The sequence below is a fragment of the Zeus faber genome (genome assembly GCF_960531495.2).
Source record: "Zeus faber genome assembly, chromosome: 22".
Taxonomy (NCBI): Eukaryota; Metazoa; Chordata; class Actinopteri; order Zeiformes; family Zeidae; genus Zeus; species Zeus faber.
This window is the reverse complement of record NC_137209.1, coordinates 4,115,610-4,135,169: the sequence shown is the minus strand read 5'-3', so window position 1 is coordinate 4,135,169 and position 19,560 is coordinate 4,115,610. Positions and strand designations below refer to the sequence as shown.

General features: G+C 41.2%; 1 protein-coding gene across 2 annotated transcripts in view; it reads left to right on the top strand.

Annotated features, from left to right (window-relative positions):
• Positions 1-1,141: 1,141 nt before the first annotated feature.
• mllt3 (MLLT3 super elongation complex subunit) overlaps positions 1,142-19,560 on the top strand; it is a 51,361-nt gene continuing 32,942 nt past the window's right edge. For both annotated transcript variants that reach the window (XM_080023737.1, XM_080023736.1), the window contains exons 1-3: positions 1,142-1,279; positions 1,524-1,719; positions 19,424-19,506. In XM_080023737.1, coding sequence (XP_079879863.1) covers positions 1,268-1,279; positions 1,524-1,719; positions 19,424-19,506 — 291 coding nt within the window. In that variant the 5' untranslated portion in view covers positions 1,142-1,267. The remainder of the gene's footprint in view (positions 1,280-1,523; positions 1,720-19,423; positions 19,507-19,560) is intronic.

The window sequence follows — 19,560 nt, the reverse complement described above, 5'->3', positions numbered from 1 at the left end:
TCCTTCCTGGTGAAACCCTTGATAGAGTTGATATTAGTCTTGAGGGGATTCCCTACACACAAAAAATAAGTGATGTTAGCCTGGCAATTGCAACCTATTTAAAATAATTTACAGTTTTAATAGATTGTAAATTCTGAACAATAGATACCCACTTCTTTCTAACACATTAAGTCACAGTGGTTAATTTGAAATGTATTCTACAATGAAGAAATAATAGCAATTCATTTGTGGAGAAAATAAAACATTGATTACAACAAGCCTGAGGAAATCAATGCTACTGTATTGATCTTTTTATTGAACAAATAAAGATACAACACAAATACAACGATTCAAGCTGTAAATGCATGCGGTAAACTTGTTGAAGATCATCTATGTTGGCTGGAATCCATACAAGACAGAGAATTTCATTCGAAACTGTACTTTTTTTTTGTATTTTTTCAACTGAGGATGCTTTTTCTTTTCTGTGAATGTTCATTCACATCCACGGTTTACTGACCACGATTAGCTACGCTGGCTAAGTTTATCAACATCGCCTCGGCTGCATAAACTTCTTGTACGTTGCCGACCAGTGCATTCTTTCCAGGGAAGGTGGAACCTGCCACCAACAATTGAAATAGCATATGAAGGCTGTGTCTTTCCTTAAGTGCGAGCTTAAAAAAGCATCAAATATAAGATTATGTTTTACAAAAAAAAATCCCATGGATTACCGCTTTAATGTTTAGTGTATCCAACTAAATATTAAAAGCGGCTTTAAAAACGCAATGGAATTTGGTTTATAGTTTGAGGACATGCTGGTGCATACTTTCCATACATTAAAAATGAAGTGGACAAATGTATAGAAAGTTCTTCTTTCCAACACATTAAATGGAACAGGCGTATATTTTAACGTATACCACTTCCAGCGTTTCTGTAGCGGCGGCGCTTTCGCAGATATCCACGCACGGGGCTCGTGTCGCGTCCAGCGTTTGCATATAATTACAGGAAAGTCAGCGGGCAGCTCATTGGCCGTCTGCGTGCGTGCGCGCCGCCCCCATTGGCTCCCCTCCCCTGCCCCGTGCGCCCGTGCAGGCGCGGCGAACGGCGCATGCGCCCCGCTTTCCTCCGAAGCCCGAGAAAGTCGAGGCTGAGTCCCCAGCGCAGGGAAGAGAGACCATGTCGCCGTCCGCCGCCGCCGTCCGCCGCCGCCGCCGCCGGCAAACGCGACGTCGCCGTCCCCGCGTTTAGAGCGACCTCCCCATGAAATAGCGGCGGAGCGTGGCCCTCGACGATGGCCCACTCGGTGAGTAGAGTCCGCGTCGCGTCGGTTCCTTCCCCTTCGGCGCGTCTCTGCCTCGCGTTCCAAGCGGTATCCCCGTCCGAGATCGCACCCCGAGTCCAGTTGATGTTGTCATTCATTTTTTTTTTTCAATGTCGGATACTATCCTACGGTGCATGGGGCCATTTTATCCAGCACGATTTAAAAAAAAAAATAAGAGGGGAAAAAAAAAACCGTTCCGATTTTTTTTTTTTTTTTTTTACACCAGCCCAACATTCCACAGGGTGCAGTTCAGGTGAAACTGGAACTCGGCCACCGCGCTCAGGTCCGCAAAAAACCCACGGCAGAAGGATTTACGCACGACTGGACGGTGTTTGTCCGCGGACCGGAGCACAGTAACATCCAGCACTTCGTGGAAAAAGTTGTCTTTCACCTGCACGAAAGCTTTCCCAAACCAAAAAGAGGTGAGTCCCATTTTTTTTTTTTGTTTGTTTTTATTGCATTGGCAAGTGAAGGGTGACACGACGTGTCGTTCGAGCGAGGCACGCAAGACCCTTACCGGGCTCCGCGGGTTGCTTGATCCTGCAACTTCTCCGCTCCACAGCCGGGCGCAAGTCGCTGATGTCAGAATTGTCACGATGGACGCCGACGTCACATGCACCGCGTCTCGTAACGGCGATGTTTCGTCCGGTATTCGGGGGTCTCGCGGTCCTGCGACGTCCCTGACAACCAGAGCATAGTGTAGGAACAGGGTGGCATCCGAGAACAAAGCTGATTTCACTATTAGTCTCACTCTCTTCTGCCGAAAGTTGTTTTTAGGGGATGCTCGTTTTTTTGGTGGGGAAATTCACTTTTTCCAGATCCGGAAAGGTCAAATACAAATGTCATCCCTGTGTGTCCAGCAGAAAAATAGCGGCGGGCTGCGTGTTAACTGTTGGCTCAATGCAAGGCTGCAGAAGGGATCAACCAGCCAACTACAAGACAACTTACTGTGAGATTTTCCCCCCAAAACTGGAGTATCCCTTTTTAAATGAGCAACATGATCAGGACCAGAGGTGTGATTCCTCCTAATCGCCATTCTGAAATCAGTGGAGTATGCATATTTATTTATTCGTTGTTTCTAGAGCAAAGATCACACCATGTGCGTAGGAACAGTTTGATTTAAACGGCCAACGTCACCGAGTGGATTAAGTGATGTGCCGATTACCCCGTTTCACTGGCTGACTGAAACGTCTTTTTTAATTCTTGCATTCTCGTTTCAGTTTGGCCATCTTCTTGTGTGTTGTTTGTACGTCTCTTTTGTATATCTGTATATTTTCTCTATTTATTCCTTTTATCTTCATGTTTCTAAATATGTTCTGTTCTGTATGTTGGCAGCTGCACCAAGAGCAATTAATTGTGCAACTTGTACTTGGCCTCTGAGATTCTGATGGTAGGAAGAGATTAGGCATGTGGTCATTTTGATGCTAAAGGTAGTAGTCATGTGGCTAGAACCAGAGATGGGCAGATCCACGTTTTTTCAGTTCCGATCCGATTGTAATGCATATGTACCGATAATGATTCCGATACCAGAGCTCTTTTTTCTTTTTACATGGAGTAGAATTTTTTTTTTTTTCTTCTCAAAACTTTTTGAGAAGAAACGCAGCTCCCCTGTTTACTTGTACTGGTTGACAGGCTGGTCTTGTCCATTCCAATATGGCGGCGACGTTGACGTATCACAGCAATGGGCCGAAGCAGTCAATGCGGCGTCCATGGCCTGCAGCGCACGCGGGCGGTGGGGCCTCATGGGTGGAACAAGGATTTTCAGCGAATGCAATGATGAAAGGCTCATTCCGAAAAAAATACAAAATTCCCTATGTGGGATTATTTCGGGTTTTAAACCGGATGCAACCGTCATGCCGAAGGATGTATCTGTGTTGTTTTTAATCCTCATCTGTTGATCAGTTTCAGTGTGGTGCTGTGCGAGTAGAACTAAAACTCCCGGTAGCTCTATGGCAGCGCATATTATGAATGTCGGAATCGTGACGTCTTATTTTAAGGACAAACACAGCTTGAATGGCTGCTTCAATCCATGATGGTTTGACCAACTCCAACTGCCAGTTCCTATTCGTATACACATTGAATTGCGCTTTACATGTTAATTATTTGCTGATTTTAATTCTTGGGGAGGCAGAGCAATTTGGAATGGAATGGAATTTGGATCGGTGACGTCAGTCCGATATCCGATGAGTGAATGACGTCAATATCGGCACCCGATACTGATATTGGATCGGTCCCATCTCGATCTAGAACACTAGTTAATCTACTGCAAACTTGTGTGTGCATGCGAGGCATGGGGTCCTGGACTGGTGTGGTGTCTGGCAAGGAAGAAATCAATTAAAATATTTGCTGGTTTTGGAATTTTTGACCCCCACTTTTCCAATTGCCTCTGGTGCATTTGAGGGTTCTTTGGCGTGACAAGGGCCGGGCAGCGAGCCAAGCCTGGTTCCTCGCCGGAGAGACCCCCGTCTCATTGTAATTAGACGCGACTCGGCTAGCAGGGCAACGTTCACAGTTTATTAAAAACAGTCGTAACATTGCTCTGCTGTTTTTTCTCTCAAGTTGGATAGTTTTACGCAGTTGGATTTGAATGAATTTTTCGAAACCCTGCACCTCTTGCAATATATAAATGATTAACTTGAAATGACTTTGAGGATCAGAACTAATGCAGCTGTCATTACCTTTTTATTTATGAACTCTCCGTTTGAGGGTAAAGCTTTCTACTCAATGGCAGATGTTAACGATTTGAGAATTCAAACCCTCTTTCCTTTTGCTGTTTTGCGACTCAGCTCTTTGCATGGCACAGAAGCGCCTTGAATAATGTGATTTGTTACATGTTTGAATGTACGTGGGCTGGTTCCTGGTTTGTATGACTCATCCGACCCAATTTAAGAAATTTAGAGCTCCTGGCCAGATGGTGATGATACTGTGATTTTGGCAACGGGTCCGTTTCCTTCTGGTTCAACAGGAATTATTTTGCCCCCATCAGCCAGTGTGTAACTTTAAGAGTTGATCTTGCATCACTTTGCTTGTGGTCAGGGAAACATTGAATTGGTAGATAAGTAGGGGAGTCGAGCTGTGTTCACAGACAGAATGCTTGTGTTGCTCGCGCTTGGTTATGGTTGCTCGAGTCGATCTAAGTGAGAAACAAACCAAAGGAGCCAAAAAGAAGCTGAAACATCACGAGTACTTTATGAAAGGTTGTGTCAAGGTTTCTTGTAATAGTTTGTCTGTGGGTTTTGTTTTGATCTATATACTTAAAGGAACATGACAGGATTTGTCTTGAAGGGGACAGTGGCCACTCTCCTCAGCGACAAACAAGATGACGCTTTTCCTTTAGAACCCTGGTTCCCAATTTGTGCACCCGACCACACATGGAGAAAGTCATAAGCGTCACGTTTTGAGGCTTTCATTTGGTTTCTGGTGTGCAACGATTGCTGTACAACATAGTTGGCTATATTCACTGACTAAAAAGCAGGCAATCTTTCCTCCTTAGGCGATATGGATCTGTTTCAGCAAATTTTCTGTTTTTGGTAGATATCCACGCTCACATGCTCGATGACACGTGCTGGTTGTCTCATTCCATTGTGTTAGAAAATTGTCTCAAAGTTGAATGGGTGTAAGCTTTAGCTGGTCAAAGTTACATATGCCTGATTGCCCTAACCCTTAAATTTCTCTCTCTCTCTCTCTCTCTCTCGCTCTCTGTGTGTGACAAAGACAATTTTCACCTACCACTTAGATGCAGGGTATAGACTCTTCAAAATGATGTGTCCCCAAAAATAATGTTTTTCGAGACGGGCCGTGGGCAAATTGAATGCCCCACCCCCCGGATCGCCCCAAAGCGGCTCTCAAGCCTTCGACCCGGGACCGTCAACGCTCGAGAGTCTTCTCCCCCCAAAAAAGAGCCTTTGATGACACCGGATTTGGCCAAATCCATTTTGGTTCCTGCGTGTCTTGCCTCACTCTTCTACCGCTCTCACTTTGATCCGGCGCTGATAAATGTAATGCGGGGGCTCCCAGAGTGCAGCCCCCAAGCCCGGCAGGAAGAAGTTTAACCTTCAGTAAATTTTCAGGGATGACACATGCCATGAGATCCTTCCAAAGTCTGCGGAGCCTGTGTGTTTTCTTAGCCTTTTTTTTTACGGTGACCAACATATTTGGCAGAGCTGGGCTTCTGGTTAAAACCTTGTTCTAGTGCATCAGAGGCAGTGACAAAGAACTTCATCATTTTCCTTTTTCGCTACTCGGGGGGCAGCACCATGTCACACTTGGAGTAGCCCTGCATACTGGCCTGATCTTGTTCCAGCATGTCAAAAGCGAGGAATGCTTCCTTGTGTTAAATGTTTTGCCTTGGGCTTAATTTTAAATGGGATATTGATGATGACGATGATAATGATTGTAATAGAGTATGCTTCTCAATGGAAAGCCCAATACGTTTGGCAAATCTTTTGTGGCCAATTACATGCACACCTGGCGGATGAGGGGGGGCTAATTTTTTGTGACAGAGAAAGCAGCTTTTTTTTTTTCTAATATCGATCGGCTTTGCACCTGATTACTCAAGCAAGCCAAGTTTGGAGGGCAAGCCTCGCCCCTCACGTAGACCAACATGTCTTTGACCCCGTGGCTACCAAAAGTGCTCGCCGAGTGGTCTTACAAGGGCACAGCTGGCTAGCTCTCGCCTGTTCGCTCTCATTCTGTCTGTCTCTCCCTCCCGATCGCCCTCATTTCTCTCTGAGTTTATCTCCCCCTCCCGTTGAGGCCATATTGTTTAATTTAGTCAACTTTGCAGCTGGCGAGGATTAGGCTCTCCTCACTTGAAAGGGAAGCCTTTTGTTAACATGGCTGCAAAAAAATACATCTTGCGTCGTTTAAGCACCATATCTGTCCCTGAAGAAATCTGTGAGAGATTTTAAAGTGACGGAAGCGCTGAAGATTTACACTGGTTGGAACCGGACCATGTCCTAGCTACTGGAATTTTACTCACAAAGTTTTTAAGGTAGAAGGAACATTTCTGGAGCCAGAGGTAAATGTCAGTGATTTTAAATTGCCATCAACCCCCACCCACCCAGCCCCCACTTGTCCAGTTTTGTGGGCAGCTTTTGGCAATGCATCAGGGTTAAAATGCTGCTGGATATCCTCATGTTGGATTTCATTTTGGGAGCTGCAATCTTCCCAGACTTGATTTTATCTTTTGGGAAAATGCCTTGTGTCTTATTGACAATTCTCCCCACATACGGTGGCTGTGGTGTGAAATTAGAATCAAATATAGCTGCAAGAAGCAATTAAAAGGCCAGGAAAAAGCTTAGCTGTTTTTTCAGGGCAGGCAGAAGTGTTTCGAAGAAAGGAGAGGAAATGACGATGCTCCATTTCCCCCTCTTCTCTTATGTACATGACAAATGCATCCTAAATACTATTCTATATATTTTTGAGTTAAAAGGCAAAAATGTGGTACAGGTCACATGCGATGCCTGCTTAATATGTCCATTTATTTTCATAAAGATTATGCTTTTGAGAAAATAAAATTCAGCACAGTGCTTTTACAGCCGTACATTTACATGCACTGTAAGCTCAGTTTTACAGATATTGACAAAAAAATAAAATAATTATCAATGTGATGTCTGTGGGCAATTTCTGTGAAATTTGAATGGGCGGTCTAAAAGTTAAATTACTTAATTAGCTTCACAAAAAAAAAAGTGATACACTTGGTTGGGTCTACAATCTCAAAAGTAAACACTGTAGCAAGCTGATTCATAATTAGTATGTTTTTAAATGATTTTCTTTTTCATCACTATCCAGGAAATTGGCACCAAAGTATAGTTAAAAAAATATACAGTGGAAAAGACTTCCCTGCAAGGTCTGGCACATTTACGTGCATGGTCACAGGCAGTTTTAGTCTGAAGAAAGTGGAAGTAATAAAAATGATCCATGTATATGACAACTAGATTGTACATATTGGGAAAAATTCTGTTTATTAGGAGAGCCTGCACTATGTTGCCTTTACAGTCGGACATTTACATGTACTGTATGAATTGCTCAATCATTGCTCAGTTTTGTAGATATTGAAAACCCTTATCCAAGTGCCTGTGAGAAATTTTGGGTGATTTGAAGTTAAGTGATGGACTAGCACGTATGACAGATTTTTTTTAAACAAAATGTGACGTTAAACTTTGGACTTGTTTTTATAGCCGCCATCAGGATAATTGCCTCCATATTACATTATATGCCGTTTTGGTCAGTTTGCACAGGGTTGGTGCATGGTTGGGTGCATTTTCAGTTTTTTGTCAAAAGAGCAAAAATAGTCTGGCAGGCCTATCAGTCAAACCTTCAAGTAGCCTAACTAAGTAGTTAGTGGAAGGGGTTTAATTGCTTCCATCCAGGTGTCTTGTACTGTCACCACCTTAGAAGTTGGGAGTAACATCTTAATAAATGACTCGGTTGCATGTGCCGTAGTAATCATGATATTGTTGCTTTTAGAGGAAAAGGTGTTTTCAAAAGATGTTATTTGTACCAGATGTCCCAGTTTGTTTTCATAATGATGTTTCCAGTGATGAGTATTTTTTTTGTGGTTATTATCAATTATTGTGAAAATGCAGACAACAAATACAGTATTTCCCAACTTTTCTCTTACCTCTATTGTTGCATATTTGTCCCATCGAATGATTTAAGATCTGTAAACAAAACATAATATTTGGCAAAGGGAACCTCAGTAAATGCAATATAAATATTTGGAATTATTTTGTTTCTTAAATGAAAAATGCACCCACATCAACAATGTGAAAAATAGTTACACTTATACGTAAAACTGGTTCCACCACCCACCAAAAGCTTCCTATAATTTGATTTGTGTTTTGCATCGCTGTGGAGGAATTTGTAAGCTTCTGTTTTATTGTGTTATTGTAATGCATACTGAATAACAAAAAGAAGAAAATCCCCCCCCCTGCAATAGCACAGTTATACGCTTGCTTTCATACCGTCACAGCTCTAACTCAGACACATTTGTAGGTTTTAAAGGGGACCTATTATGGAAAAAATCACCTTTTCAGTGCTTGTGCACAGACATTTGGGTCTCTGATGGCCCTACTAACACACAAAATGTGAAATAAGACAGCCCAGTCAGTTTTTGTGTGCACACTTTTGTGTGCTGTGTATTTCTGAAAATGTGGTTTCTGAAGCCATTCAGATTTGAATCTCAATTCTATGTCACTTTGAGACACAGTAGAATTAGAACCACTCCCCATCTGAGTAACTCCACCCCTGGTTGAAGAATAACAAGTTCCGCTGGGAACAACACAAATCTTTTAAAAGAGAGGAATTAATACAAACTGTATGCAGATGATGCAAATGTAAGTATTTAAAAAAAAGTTCTGCTGTGTGTTCCTTTCTTTCAATAAAAAAAGTATGCTGTATAGGGCTGCACGATATATTGTTTCAGCATCGTCATCGCCCATGCACAATAATCACATCGCAGGACGTGCAATGTCAAGTACAGGAAAATTAATTCAAACATGTCATGGTGCAACTATTTTGCTGCTTGATTACAAAAGGAAAACTTGCACCGTTCTCATTTTCCATGACTAATCTACAAAAGAAGTCTGTCTGATATGACATCGTTTACTCAGATTTAAGGGTTCTTGGAAGGGTTGGCTATCGAATAGTGGATTCAAATAGACACGTGCATTTGCATATTTCAGTCGTGCTCTCGACTTGCTCACCTTACGTTGTCGTGGCATGGTAGCAGAAGGGCAAATGTTGAAATAATAACGTAAAGCACCGTGCTGTAAAATATTGCCGTAAAACAGTCCTGCCACTGATTTGCGAGATAGCGATGGTATGGGGGTGTGCAGGGTTGAATACATTATTTTAAATAATATTCTTCCATTATTTATTAAAATAGTTTTGATTTGTAATTGTTTTTGTTGATCATTCCTTTTAAGAAAGAGCAATGTTTTTATAAATGAAGGGGAGAAGAAACCTTTCTGTCACAGTGATTAATGATGCAGCAGTCAATCAGTAAAGAAAAATGCTTCAGTGCTTCATTACTGCACCGCTTCTCATGGCTAGCATTTGAGCGTTGCCATGGAGACGCCACGCGGCAATGCCATCTCGAAAGACTGCAGAGAATACCTGTGACGAACACCACTCCCACCGCTGAAAGGGTGCTATTTCTGGAAATTGCCTGTGCCACTTAATTCCCTGTTTGCGACTTTGATCCCTTACTTTCAATGTCAGGCTTAAAAAGCAACACAAATATTTCAGAAATGGCGCATTTATGGACAAATCCAAGATGGTACAAATAGGAAAGACTGGTGCATGTGTAGAAAACATAGTAAAAATAATACAGTACAAGCAGAGTTTTTTAATCAGGTAGATTTAATAATGTATTAGCCTCTGGTAGGCTAATCCACACAGCCACATCCTATATTAAAGGATAGGTTTGATAGACCTTATTAAAATGCAACCTTGCTGAAAGCTTTACTGTTACTTTTCACTTTTACTTTTTGACTTTTCACTGTGCTTAAATGCAGTCCAATGGGTGCAAACATTGGTAAGCTTTGAAAAACATGTTTTATCTCCTTTTTGAAAACCGGAAATTCAAACTATAGTCTCATTGCTGCACTACATCCAAAGCATTGGTAAACTTCTGAACTAGATCTCTTTCGCAATAGACTACAGAGATAAAAAGTGGTGCAACTTCTGTTTCTAGTTTCTTACATTAGCACAGATATAGCCAAAGAGATTATTTGCCTTTGGTTGAGAGGACATACAACAGAGGGTATGTGTATGCTATTGTATCCAATACAGGTTTACTCTGAGTGTGGTTCAAATTCTAAACTTGCAATGGTAATCTTCAATAAGCATCAATAACTACTTGCAACAACGCTGTCCTTTACATAACCTGTGGAATGTCAAGAGCACAGAAATTGTTGTTATAAATATGTGGCATCACCAATTAGGGTTGGGTGATGTGTCAAAATATTCCTACTGGCCACCGTCAGCCTAACAATTGGTAAAAGTCAATATATTTGCATGTTTTGTGAACAATTCTCACTGATAAACAGATAAATCTCCTGCTCCAAAGCCAACTTTGCACATTTGTGCAACGACTTTGCGCATTTATGTAGCATTTTAGAGGATGAAGGGTAACACAAAATCTGGAAGATTCTATCTAAAGTCTGGAAATAGCGCAGGGTATCAAGGGAATGAGGGAAGTTCGATATTAGCCTTGAGGAGAAGCCTCCTCATTGGTGATTGGTGTGAAGTCAGTGCGCTCTACTTGGAAAAGATGTTCATTGACAAATCAACCAGAAAATAATTTATTCAGAAACGGTTACCTTCCAGACAAATAGAAGACCTTCAACAATACATTTGTTTGGAGTAACATCTTTGTTTGTGAGATATGTGTCAAGTCTATGATGGACACGCACGCACTCTTCAACCTACTGATATACCACTGGTACTCTTTCTCCTTTTGCTCTCTCTGGCAAGAAATGGGGGTGGCCTGCCGGCCCACTGGCCTGCAGGCCTGCAGGAATTTGCCAGTAATTGCTTTACGATTCTACAGAAATCGTACCTAATTGTATAGGTGGGACACAAAGAACTCAGACCCATGAAACTGCAGGCTGCTGCCTTTTGCTGCTGCTGTGGCGGCATGAAAGGACTCTGGAAGAGGGGGGGAGTTTGCAGACAGAGAGGGGGGTAGAGTGGGTCGCCGCTGCCAAAAAAACAGGAACTGAGCTGTAAATGTGCTCTCTCTCTCCTCTGGTTTTGTCAATGAAAGGACGGCGGAGGAAATGGTTTATTGAAGCACAGTTTATATGGGCTGTCTGTTGCCAGGTCTTTCACTGGCTTCTCCCCACTTGCGTCTGCCATTTATAAAAAGAAAAAAAAAAAAGTTTCTGGAATGTCTCTTGGTAGGACTGACACCCCAACCTTTTCTATTTTTTATGAATTAATCAAACGAACTTCAAACATATGGTTTTGGACAACCTGCAGAAGCGGTATGCGAATCAAGCCAAGCATTTAGGTATAGCCCTTCATTACAGTTATACCGTTTTCACACCCAAATGAGATAAATAAAATATTTAAAAAAATATTTTTTTAAACGCAGGTAAACCTGCTCAGAATAGGCGATTGACGGCTTTCCCATTACCAGGAGAAATACCGTTCTTCTCTGTCTCTTCTGGTGTGTCACGCTCGATGCCATGAACACGCCGAAAAGGGGGTGTCATGGTTACAGTGTGATTTAAGTGTAGTTACAGTGTGGAAAAATAGTGGAGGAGATAGCAACTTTAACTACATAAAAAAACATAAAATTGTAAAACTTGGCAAAAGAAAAATACCGCTCATCACCCAGCGAGAAGCGGTTCCCTTTGTTCTTACAAAAGAGCCATTCAAAAGATTTGGATTGTTCGGGAACAACACAACACTAAAGTAGAAGTAGCATGGAGTATCCATGCCGACACCCGCGCACTGGTCCTTCTGTGGCGGGGAGCAGAGACGCTCCTCCGGTTCGGAGACCAGTTTGGGGCGGTGCTGGAATGGCTTCAGAGCCCAGCAGGGAGCGTGGGGGTTCTCCGCTGTGGTCCCCGTGGCGCGATCCCAACACTCAAAACATTTCATGGTCGCCCATTAGGGGGAAAAAGTCAATAACTTCTGATTTGGATTTTGGATTCTAAATCGCATATGAAATGATCGAATGATACATTGATATTCCTGTCTATTTACATGCCAACGTCTTGGCACGTAGCTTCAACACACTTTGCATCGTGCCGGTAAAGGGGCAAAAATGTGTGGGTCGACCCGGGTGTCCCGTTTCCATCAGAACCGATCAGAGCCGGAGCCGATAAAAAAGTGTCTATTGCAGGGTCTTTGACCCTGGACTGAAACTGGGGTGTTACCTTTCCCACTAATGACAAATGCCAGATGTTAGCAGGTGTTACCGGGTTTTTAGTGCAACGGGAAAGGGGTATTATAGTCTCAAAGGGCTGTACAGGCCCATGTTTAAAGGATACACCCGACCCCCCCCAGACAGAAGGAAAAACTCCCAGAAGAAGAATAAATGTTGCAGGACATGATCATCCATCCGTTCTCGGTGAGTGATGAGCATCAAGTGGGCACATGTGTAACAATTAAAAATAAAGAAGAACAAGAATTGAGCACAGTCAGCTTGAACTCAAGCTCAATGTTAGCATAATCTAAATCTAAACACAGCAGCCCCCTAATCACCACCTTCCCATCTGTAGTTTGTCCCATGTTGTGGGTGTGCGTTATCAACAGTAACTCCTGTTAATATTTTATCTTTCATCACTGACGCCAATGGCGAGTTCAGTGAGTTGTATTTATTTAAGCTCTGGGAATAAGTCCAACTAAATGTAATCCCTGAAGCTGTCCACCCCTCCTTAACCTTTACACGCCCGGCACTCGCAGCTAAAATGTACATTCTTTAATTTAATCTGGTATCATTCGAAATTGGGAGATTTAGCTTTTCCGATTTCTGAGGTCACTTGAAACATACCAGCCATCAAACTGCGCTGTATTTCTGTTTAAATTTTTGTATACATCTAAAACAGTTCAATTTGTTGTGCAATATGTACAAAATTCACAAATCGACAGGTGTCTACTCAAGTATACCTTTAACATCTAAATTATTGTTATTATTAAGCATTATTGAAATTTGAATGTCTGGTAAATATCAAACTGTCTTAACCGTGGTGCCCAATGATGACATACAAATATACATTTTTGTGCGCACCAAAAATACTTTTGGAAAAAAAATGCATGATGCCATTTCAGGGGCTTTAAGGGTTTTCTCTTTCGGTTTGTACTTTTAACGGTACAACCAAACTTCGTCATTATAAAATACATTTACGCAGTTTTAAGAATATGCTGCTTAGGGCTGCCCCCAAATAGTTGACCAAATGTTATTGGGCGAGAAGAGTCTTAGTGGTGGGTTGGTCACAGGAAAATAACTCCATTTAGGAGCTGCACCTGGTCGACATGAACCTTAAAACCTACGGGATAAGACTGGGCCTGGGTTTGAAACTCTAAAGGGCTTTTTGATTTGAAATAAACTTCCAGAAGACTAATAACAGCTTTTATTGAGCTTTTGCTGTTACCTTTTTGATTTTAATGGCTGGTTATAAGTTATTGTGTTGGTGTTACTGATAAATTAACAAATTAAGTCCCTTTGCTGGTTGTTCTGACTCATTCAGAATACGTATGTGCCTGATGACTTATTTCCCTGACATTTAAATGGAAGTTTAAACTTAGACAAGTCTGAAAGTCTGGAGGAAAATATTGCATATATTATTAAAGAAATATATATGTTATTGGAGGCATTTGAAACCATTAATCACATTCTGCAATAACCAAATCGTATTTTTAATGTCCCGATGGCGCGAGCCGAGGCCGTCTGGTGGTGCCTGAGCCCCGAGAGGACGGGGAAGGTGCAGTGAGTAAGGCAGTCCACATTTCCGTGCAAATGATGTCAATGTCATTTAAATGTGTACATTAATAACATAATAATATGGCCTAGTAAGTTTAACCGGTCTATATTAACAAGCAGTTGCTTCGTGCTCAGTGCTTGAAAAAAATGTTATATTTTCAATTCTGGCTGGTTATTAGGTTTTGTATTTACCTGTAATGTAGCACGGTGTTAAAAATGTTAGTTATAACACTCTCTCAGCCCTGGAACTCAAACCATTTTCTGATGCCTCAAAAACATAAATAATTAAATGAATATCATATATGTGCGACTAATGGCTTGAACAGAAATGAAAGAAATGAAACATTATAACATTTAAATAAATAGTGAAACTCAAATAGTTCAAGTTCAAGTTCAAATAGGACTCTGAAGTATGACACGAGCGAAAATACACTTTTTAAACTTTCTTTCCTTCTCGTTAGAAACTGAGTGCAGACATGGATTAGCTTTGTTTTTTGTTTTTTTATATTTGCGATTCAGTCTCTTGTCTATTTGAAGTAGCCTTCTGGAACTTTGTTTTTCAACAGTTTTTATCTGATACATGTCCTTGTCCAGGTAAAATGTCACAGCATCCATTACCTCTTTCCAACAATTACTGTACTCGCTATAAGCTATAATGCTATCTGTGAGATGGGCACAGTTGTAACCTCTCTGATGTACAACCTATTTCTTCAAGAAATGTACGACATGGCACATCCAAACCAGTTCCATATTACCTAGCTCACTTTTTGTCGTGACATCAAGTCCAGCTCCTCCTCCGTGTGAAGGCTAGATCATGCTTCTCCGTCTGCACGTAAGCAAACGTGCACGGGTTTACATGGCTGTTTGCTTTAATAGTATGGATTTTGTGAATAACATTAGGTGACTACTACTAACAACAATGTACAGAAAACATGGAAGAAATCCGTGTTTGAAATGTTTTTTTCCAAACTTTATTTGAAAAATTTTTGAACTTAGAAATATGCATGTGAAAATATTTCAACAGTTTGTCCATTGCGACCTATCATAACACACTTCGCTGTGTAGCTTGGCAGATACGTTTACGTGTACCTATGCAGAAGCGTGTGTTTTAGTTAGGCCACTATCTTTACAAGTGATACAGTCAATTTGTTTATGTCTTTGAACTGAAAATGACATCCTGGGCAATAATCATTTTACGCGAGTGTGTCTTGTTGGTTGGTGTCTATTGACCCATGGTACATTTAAAGGTAGACAAATGTATTGGTATTCAGCTGGATTGGAATGGGTCAAAGGCTTGGTAGCGCTTGAGATAATAATGTTAAGTCATAAATGTAGAATCGTAATTGTGAATGTTCTTGTCATTGGGTGGCAGAACTAGTCTGTTTCAGTTCTGTCTTAAAGGGATATTCCAGTTCTGAAATTGGCTTTTTGTTGATGACTTTAATGTTCTGACATGAGGCATTGCCGTTTGTACCTGGAAAGGCCCAGCTCACTTGGTAGAGACTAGAGTGGCGCATGTGTTCATGTGGGTTTCATCCGGGTGCTCTGGATAGGAATGTGGGGTCTATTCTCAAAGGATATGGAGTAGGGATGTTAACAAGTGATCGACTATTGATTCATTGCTAATAAGAATTGAATCGATTAAGATTTTGTCTTCATGATAAGAACTGAACAATCTGGGGTCTTGTTGTTCGTCTATCAACAGGAGTCTTTGCGGCGCAAGAATAAAAATGCTAAGCCAGGAAGTAGTAGTACTCACCGGAATGACGGGGGGCAGTGGAGACAAAATGGCCAGGGGAGCAAGAAATAGAAGTAGATGGAGGCTTCCGGAAGAACGACAAACAACAAACATGGCTGCGCGCGTTGATGCTGAGGAGGAAAATTTGTTTATTGTTCCTCAACAATTAATGCTGCGTTCAGATGGAACACTGTAGACTGGAGCGGGATAACGGCACTTTCTGAATGGCACGGGGGGAGAAAGAAAACCCGGAGTGAGGGAGAGGTACGAGTCTGCAAAATGAAACAAGCGATTTGTTGCTGTGTTGACTCCAATAAAATATATTCAACTAAATGATTTTGTGTCTGTTCGTATATAAGAATTTTAGTAATGTTTAATACTTTTATTCACCACTTGTTGTCCATATCTGCACCAGACTTGATATGCTATGTAACATCCTGCTCATTCCGTTGCAGAGGAAGACAAACAGTAAAGTAGTAGTTAAATATTTAACTGACGAAAGGCGGGCCAGTAAATATTCCTGTATGTTCGAACCAGCTCAGCACGTCTTGCCTCAAACGTCTCCATTCTTAAATGAAATGAGGGGAAACGCTCCTTGCTCCCCGTCACAAAAACGTTTGAGGTGCGCAACGTGGCGTAGGACCCCACGGGCCATGGCGTCACCCTCTGGTGACGTAATTCGATTTTGTTGTCAATTAATCTTCGATTGTTTAAGGTTAACAACTATCGATTAAGGAAATTACTTTAAATTTGCATCCCTAATATGGAGTGAGTGAGCGAGCGAATGGGTGCATTTACTGAAAAAAGAAATATATATACTGGAACACAGCATTATAGCAACTGGGATAATTCATGTCTGCTTTATACATACACCCAAGTTTGTGGTTGGATAAGCTCATCTCCTACTTCAAACTGGGACTCATTGGATAATGCAGTCCCAATGTGAATAGGCCTTTACCTTTGTGCACTTCATTGTGGCCCATAATATTTATGCAGCTTTATTAACTTTTGGACAACTTGGCCCCAGCCCCATGGTGGGGGGCTGTCGACCCCAGTGTAATATGAGACACTAGTTTCCTGTGGTGATTTTTAGCGTCGCCCCACTATTCCGCTGACTATGACGAGTACTTGGAAGGTGTCCAAGGTCTCTGGAGTAAATGGAAGATGGCATGCATTTAATACTTGTCTTTTTGGATAGTTCATATAACAAGTTCATTGTTTCCCGTGCAGTGTCCATGCACTAACTCTATGGCTGGTGCTGTTAACCACTTCTCACATTTTTAATCAGAAATGTTAGAAATTGGGGTTCATCCTGCTTGGGCTTACACACCTGTAAGCAGTTCCCCAGTCCCCCTTTAAATCCCACACATTCACTCACATGCTTGGCCATTTTGGAGGTTGGGCTCCTATTGTGCTGTTCTGTACAACAAGGAATCCTGTGTCCCACTAAGCCATTTGGTAACAGCACTTAGTAAAACCTTTGTATCACAAATTATGTACACTAGTGGTGTCAACTCAACCACCAAAATGATAGTCGAGCGATCTGTATCCCATTGCATCCAAGAGTTACTCTGAAAGTGGAATTTCCTTCCAGTGAAATTGTCATTTAATTAGAATTTGATGCAAGAAATTCAGTGCAGCTGCGCTGCTGTGACAACAAAAGTCTTGTCTAATTGTGACGTGCAACCACTGTGTCGCAAATGTTTGGTTGTGTGTGTGGACCGTGGGGGCAGTACGGGGCAGTGTATAATGGGGGTTGTACTGCAGCAAGTTGCAGATGAGACAGGCCGATATTAATATTATGAATAATGTATAATAAAGAGTAATTGATATAGAGAATAGAATTGTGTGACATATGATAACACTTTCCTATTAACAAAAATAAATATGTGTAATGATGATACTTTTATTGTAATAGACCTCCAATCGCATTGGAAAGCCCAGTGATGATGTCCAAGCAATTTTTTACTGTCGCCTGTAGCGTAGTATCTAACTAACTGGAACTGTACATGATCATGTATTAATTTAATTATTGCACTGGCTGGCAGCATTATGTGGCTGAGGGTTGGTTGTCAAGTACTAGTTTAATCTCCAATTTCCCTCTGGAAATGTTCTGGTGGCCAGAAATGAAAAGAAATGGAGAAGACCTGGGTGTTTTTGATGATGATGATGATGATGATGATGATGATGTTTGTGCAATTTGTATAAACTTTGACAGTTGCCCAAAGAAATCCAATAAGATGGCCCTGGGAAAATGGAACTGACTGATCAGCCAGTCATCATTTTTAGCGCAAGAAACCTCAGCATGTACTCAACCTTAAAGTCAAGGAAGATATTACCTTTACATTAAATGTCTTTCAATCAACAGCCTTATCGCCGTTTTAAAGAGTTGGATCGCTAGCCTTAATAACCAGCACACCCATTCAGTTAACAGAATTTTAAATCTTTCAATTATATTTGCATAAATTATAGATTAGAAGACTCTACATTGATTATGAATGGAATGGCCTAAATGCCTCTATCAAGTTGCCGCAGCCATCAATAACATTCTTGAAATGATGGCATGTGCTTAGTCATTCTTATTTTATTCTACGAGGCTCTGTACATGCAGGGTCTGGGGTCGAAGCACTAATCCCAGATGGTCTTTGGTATGTTTTATGCACATTTCTGTTCGTGAGCAAGATTGATAAATGAGGGTCCTGGTTTCAGGAGTGGCTCAAAGGAGCTTGCTCTTTACTTTAAGACACTTCTAGTGAATTTGATATGCTGTTTTTCCCCCTCAATTTTTCTCCAAATGGAAAATGGGGGTGTGGCATCACATTGGACATCACACAAACAGCTGATTAGGAATAACTAGTCTTAAAAATGTGATGTTCAAAGACATAATAAGAATTGTATTTTCATTCATTTACAACTAATTCAAGTCACGTAAAGACAAATCAAAAATAGGATTTGGCCCCGAGAAGGATGCAAGGCTTCACTTACAGAGGCTCTGCTAATGCACTAATTGGTAGTGTTGCTCTACAAAGCCTGTGGGGACGTATACAGGGCCATGGGAGAACACCTGACCTCAGGTACTGGTTGTTTGTCTCGAGAAGGTCTAGTGGGAGGCATTTGCTGCTTGCCAGCAGCTGGTTAGACGAGCAGCATCTGGGATCCAAGCCACGGTTGTCATTATTGATGTGCCCAGATACAGAACTGGAGTTTTCTCATTAATGATATCCCCTGAGACAATGGATATTTAGTGGTTCAAAAAACTGATATGAGCAGTGGTATAACCATTGGGATAGGAGGCCAAATAGCGTCTGAGGTTTCAGTTATTATAATGTCATTATATATGGCTTAGGTTGCGTCTTTTCCAGACTGCTTCAGAAAAGTGGCTCATGTGTGAGTGAAATGAACATTTCATGACTTGACTTGATTGGTCACAGCAATGCATAATGTGTAGTGAGTATTGTTTGTTAACGATTATCTACCAAAGTAACGTCACATTATCAATATTGAGGTATTCAGATGAAAATATAGGGATATTTGATTTGATCAATATCGCCGCTATGTAAAAGCTGTTTTCACTTTATGTGGATGCATGTTTTCCCCTATAATGCACTAACATGAATTTCCACTTCAATACTTCTATGGTATTGACTGCATCGAACGTATTCTCTTGAGAATTAATGCCATTTTTGTGTATCTGAATGTAACTTTTATTTTTGATGTAAAAGTTTTTTCTTTTAGATTGGTTCTTTGGTTTTGGTCAAAAGCAGTATAATTCAGCCTTTCCAATATGAAAAAAAACTAAAAACAAAAAAAACATGCCTTTGTTATGTGGTGTTGATATCCATTAAAAGTACTCCAACTTCCAAATCAGCCAACACTCAATGAAGACAACGGTCAATTTCCACATGTTGATGATGGATGGATGGGCTAACCTTCTCTTTCACCGCAGTGTGCAAGGACCCACCCTACAAAGTGGAGGAATCTGGATACGCAGGCTTCATATTGCCTATTGAAGTTTACTTCAGAAATAAGGTGATTGGTGTGTTTCATATGTATGTGTAGTATTCTCTTTCGGGAAAATTCAAA